Source organism: Aptenodytes forsteri, unplaced genomic scaffold, assembly GCF_000699145.1.
Source record: "Aptenodytes forsteri isolate BGI_AS27 unplaced genomic scaffold, ASM69914v1 Scaffold294, whole genome shotgun sequence".
NCBI classification, from domain to species: Eukaryota; Metazoa; Chordata; class Aves; order Sphenisciformes; family Spheniscidae; genus Aptenodytes; species Aptenodytes forsteri.
In genome coordinates this window covers 476,728-482,188 of record NW_008795676.1, presented here as the reverse complement: position 1 = coordinate 482,188, position 5,461 = coordinate 476,728, and the positions used below count along the sequence as shown (strand labels likewise).

Sequence of the window (5,461 nt, the reverse complement as noted above, 5' to 3'; positions counted from 1 at the left end):
GGATGGAGATTCTCCTTGGCTCTCTTCTTGTCATTAATATATTTGTAAAAACTTTTTTTGTTGTCTTTAACGACAGCGGCCAGATTGCGTTCTAGCTGGGCTTTTGCCTTTCTCATTTCTTCTCTGCACGACCTAACGAGATCCCTGTACTCTTCTTGAGTCGCCTGCCCCTTCTTCCACAAGTGGTAAACTCTCCTTTTTTTCCTGAGTCCCAGCAAGAGCTCCCCATTCAGCCAGGCCGGTCGTCTTCCCCACCCGTTCTTCTTACGGCATACAGGGACAGCCTGAACCACAGCGACATGAACAAGGTCCCCTGTGTTGGTTTTAGAGAAATTGTGTGGAGCAGGAGGTTTCGATTTGTTTGGGGTTTTTTTTTGAAAGTATTGCCAGTTGACTTCTGACTGTAACTTCAAATATCATATATCGGACACCTTCTGCTGGACTATAACCATTTAAGACATGTTTAGTCCTAAATGCTTGGATTTTCTTCCTCAGATCTAATGTCTTTGGAGATTAAACAAACATCCTTTTATTTTCTTTCTTTTTCTTTTTTAACTTTTGATTCTTATTCCTTGTAGATCAAGAAATCTTGCGTAAATTAGAGAAGGAGAAGATTCTTGTGTTCACACCATCCCGCCGAGTGCAAGGGAGAAGGGTGGTATGCTACGATGACCGATTTATAGTGAAGTTGGCCTTTGAGTCAGATGGCATCATTGTTTCTAATGATAACTACAGGGATCTAGCTAATGAAAAGCCTGAATGGAAGAAGTTCATAGATGAACGCTTGCTGATGTATTCATTTGTTAATGACAAGTAAGTAATTTTATCTTTATATGTTCCACTAAAATAAATGAGGAAAGGACACTTTGAAGACTTGTATGAATTTCTTATCTTAAACTCAAATCATTAGGTACGTGAAGGAAAACAGGAGGAATAGTCAATCATAGATTTGGTTTTCTGATTAAAAATACTCGAACTGTGTTTTTTGCTAGAGCTTTTTTATAGCAATATCTTTATATCTTTTTGTGCTATTTTTCCCCTTTTGGTGTATGCCAATGTGTATGCTATATTTGGTGTATGCTATGGTATAATACTCCAATTCTCTTGATATACTGAGCCAGCATTTTTGAGTGCCTGTGGTTAGACTCCTAAATCCTAGAGCCACAGAAAAACCCATGCTGGAATGAACCTCAGCAGGTCTCTAGTTCAATTGCCTGCTTAATCTATGGTATCTTCATATCCCGGCATACAGATCAACTGCAGTTACTACTGGTGGCTTCCTGTAATGGGAGGGACTCAGTAGTCTGCCAAGCAGACACTTGTATTTGAGTGCCTAAATACTGATGCAAGAGTCCTAGACAATGAGCACAGTTTTGCAAAAAGTTAGTTGTGGCGTTTTAAGAAATCGCTGCCTGTATTGCTGCCCTTACTTTGGTTTAGGAATGGGTTGTGTGCAGCCCTGCTTTGCCACAGAGCAGTCAACTGAGCTAGACTGAAGGTGTCTGAAGCAGAATAGGGGTGTCCACACAGTCTGTTTCTATGACTTACCTCTCAGGCAGTACCTGGAGCTGAAAGGTGGCCCTTCAAAACAGCTCTCAAAGTACCCAGGCTTAAAAATGTCAGCATGGCAGGTTATGGTGTAGGACACAGTCATGAGGTTCTTGGTCATTGCATGAGGAATATGAAAAGGCTTGTTTGCTTCCATAATACTTTTTTTTTTTTTTTTTGCTTTATAGATTTATGCCTCCTGATGATCCTCTTGGCCGCCATGGTCCAAGTCTGGACAATTTTCTTAGGAAGAAGCCTATTGTGCCAGAACATAAGAAGCAACCATGTCCATACGGTAATTTGATTTAACTCATCAGTCTTCTGTACTGCTGGGACTGGGGACCAAGCTTCTGCTTTATTTTAACACTGCCAAAAATAAAAGCTTTTTAACAGAGGTTTTTACATTGTTGTCTTAGCCTGAGAATGGTTGAAATGCTGAGCTGATGGTGGAAACTGAAGTGATTTTTTTCATGTGCTAGTTAGAGAACATTTCTATCTACTAGTTGAACTAAAGGAGCAACTTTATTAATCATTTGTAGGAATAGATCCAAAACAGCACCTAAATTCCATAGGCTCCAGAAAACCCTTTTCTAATGTGATTTGTTCATAAGACATCTAAATTTTCTTCTAGAAAATTGATGGAGCTGTCTGAAGTTTAGCTACTGAGCATCCCTACAGGCACACCACCATCTTGACTGAGCTGAAACCTGCTGGTCTTACAACTCTGTGGGACTTTCCTATTAAGTTTTCTGCCTGTATATCTCCTTGGCCCAATACAGCAGGTGTGTACAGACACGCTGACAGTGTCATGTTCAGCTCAAAGTGTGGTTGGTAGTGTTGGTCTGCATTCCTAGAGCACTAGCTGCAGCACACTACCACTGCCTCTTTTTCCCCACAGTACAAGAGAGGAGATCTTAGATCTCACCCTGTGTGGCACAAAACCATTTGAAAGACGTTTCAAATCATCAGTAAAACTTAAATGAGGGGCATTTCCGTTGTTTACTGATCAACAGATTTTGGTTGAAGTTTTTTATCTGATTATGTTTGTATTAATAGGGAAGAAATGTACCTATGGACACAAATGCAAATACTATCATCCAGAAAGAGGAAATCAGCCTCAGCGATCTGTAGCTGATGAACTTCGTGCCATGTCTAGAAGCACAGCTGCCAAAACTACAAGTGAAGGAGGACTGGTAAAAAGCAATAGTGTTCCCTGTAGCACTAAAAATGATGGCACTTCTGAGCTGAAGCGTGCTGCTCCAAAGAGGCAATCGGATCCTAGTATAAGGACTCAAGTCTATCAAGACTTGGAGGAAAAGCTTCCCACCAAAAACAAATTGGAAACCAGGTCTGTACCTTCTTTAGTTAGTATACCAAGTTCCTCTGCTGCAAAACCCCAAAGTACTGCACCTTTAACTAACGGCCTTCCATCCGGAGTTCACTTCCCACCTCAGGATCAAAGACCACAGGGACAGTATCCTACAGTGATGATGGCAACCAAAAATCACGGAACGCCAATGCCTTATGACCAGTATCCAAAATGTGAGTCTCCTGTGGATGTAGGGTACTACTCTATGCTGAGTGCATATTCAAATCTAAGTATATCTGGTCCACGTAGTCCTGAAAGGCGCTTCTCCTTGGACACAGATTATAGGATTAGCTCTGTAGCTTCCGACTGCAGCAGCGAAGGGAGCGTTAGCTGTGGCAGTAGTGATTCCTACGTGGGTTACAGTGATCGCTCTTACATGAGTTCACCTGACCCACAGCTAGAGGAGAACTTGAAGTGCCAACATATGCACCCCCACGGCCGCCTTAACACTCAGCCCTTCCTACAGAGCTACCACGAGCCTCTCACACGAGTGCAAAGCTATAGTCACGAAGAACCAAAGCATCACCACAAACCTCCAATTCCATACATGGCTGTGCATCTACAGCATCCAACAGTTGGTGCTCGTTCTAGTTGTCCAAACGACTACTCTACATCTCAGAGTTCGTCACATTCAAAGACCATGCATCTGGGGAGAGCCCTCGTGTCCACAAGAATAGACAGCATTTCAGACTCGCGTTTATATGATAATTCTCCATTAAGACACAGAAAGCCTTATTCTGGCCAAGATGGGCTTGGAAGTTGGGATAGGCAGAGTTACGGGATGGATGCATATGGCTACCGCCAGACCTACTCCTTGCCGAGTAACCCCACACAGCCATGTTACGAGCAGTTTGCCTTCCAAAGCTTACCTGAACAGCAGGACCAGACCTGGCGCGTACCTTACTGTGGAATCCCTCAAGACCCTCCAAGGCACCAAGACACCCGGGAGAAGGTTTACATTAACCTCTGCAACATCTTCCCCCCCGATCTTGTGAGGATCGTTATGAAGAAGAACCCTCACGTGACAGACGCTCAGCAGCTCGCTGCAGCCATCTTAGTGGAAAAATCTCAGCTAGGTTATTGAGAGATGATGCATCTTTGTGGTGTCTAGTAGTTTTCAGCTCAGCTCTAATGCTGAGGGAGGTTTGCTACAATAGCATTTGGGATCTCCTTCTCAGCAAGGAGGTTATATAGTAATCCGTTTATGTGAAATACTGTATCATGGAGTCTGTATGTATAGCCCCATGCATCGGAAGTACCAGATACATTTTGTGTTCTAGTTTGAAAATTTTTAAATGGCTATTTTCACAGCTGGAGAATGTTCCAGTTTAAATTAATATATATATATAAAAAAAAAAAAATCTGTGGTCTCTGGTTATAATCTTTGGTGCATCAGGGGTTTATATGCAGCACTTTCTATCCTTGTTACCTGTTGTTGGGATTTTTGTTTTCATTTTTTAACTTGCTGGATGTTTGTCCTTGGGCTGCGTGGTATTAAAACAACCTGCAGAAAGAGGATTTTGCTACTTCTGGCAGGCAATTTTCAAGCCAAGTTTTTGAACTTTTTACAACACCATAAGTATGTATGTTTGTTTGTCTGTTTGTTTTTGTGAGCTTTTTTGTGCTATAATCGTCTATTTATAGGAAACAAAGATTTACTACAGCACTGACTTCATTTTTTTTAAACAAATAATTAAGTTACCAGTTAACAGTGAAATGGGTAACATTATATTGGTAATTTATTGTATGGCACTTTTCATTGCTTTCTTTGTTTTGTTTAAATAGTTACGTGTTTTGTTGATGCAGACAATTAGTAAGATCAGATGCAATCAGAGGAGGGAAAAAAATATTTTTTTTTTTACTAATTTATGGATAAGGTAAAAGCCTTATTGCCTGATTTTCAAAGGTGCTGAGAATTTGCAGCCCCCTTTGAACCTAACAGAAGCTGCAAACGCTCAGAACCTCCCCAAACCAGGCCACCCTGTTTCAGTTCCCGTGTGTTGTTACCCAGCTCTGTGTATTTCTGGTCAGTAGAAGGGGGCCTGGAACGATAGAGTCCCGTTTAGTTGTTTTATGTGTTTTTTCTTTGTATTGCTGCACAAGTGTACTGGATAAAATACGCTTTTCATAAAATATTTACCTGTTTTTAAATGAATCTAATTATCTCAATGCAAGTTTTGTATTTAAGATACTGTTTGATTTTTCTTGCTATTTATCAAGGCTGGCCTGAAAAGGTTTTGTGTGTTGAGGATATGCAACGTTTATTAACTGCACTATGGTAATGATATTGTAGCTCAAAATAATAACAAACTTTTTTTTTTTTCCTTTCTGTTTCAGCTGGGGAGGGGAGGGTTGCAGGGAGAGAAGATACCGTATGTGTTCCTGAAGTTAGTTTTTGGCCTGTTGTATTGTGTAGGCCTGATTCTTGTCACAATTAGTGTTGTTTTAGAAACAGACAAACCAAGTCTGTTTTAGTATTAGTAAGGGATATTTCTGGTTTTAAGTCATGGGTTTTACTAGCACCTCGTAAGCTTTTATATATAT

At 40.9% G+C, this 5,461-nt stretch overlaps 1 protein-coding gene across 1 annotated transcript in view; it reads left to right on the top strand.

Moving 5' to 3' along the window:
• ZC3H12C (zinc finger CCCH-type containing 12C) overlaps nucleotides 1–5,428 on the top strand; it is a 51,044-nt gene extending 45,616 nt beyond the window's left edge. Inside the window, exons 4-6 of the mRNA XM_009282614.1 lie at nucleotides 579–813; nucleotides 1,737–1,843; nucleotides 2,605–5,428. Coding sequence (XP_009280889.1) covers nucleotides 579–813; nucleotides 1,737–1,843; nucleotides 2,605–4,001 — 1,739 coding nt within the window. The 3' untranslated portion in view covers nucleotides 4,002–5,428. The remainder of the gene's footprint in view (nucleotides 1–578; nucleotides 814–1,736; nucleotides 1,844–2,604) is intronic.
• Nucleotides 5,429–5,461: the final 33 nt, after the last annotated feature.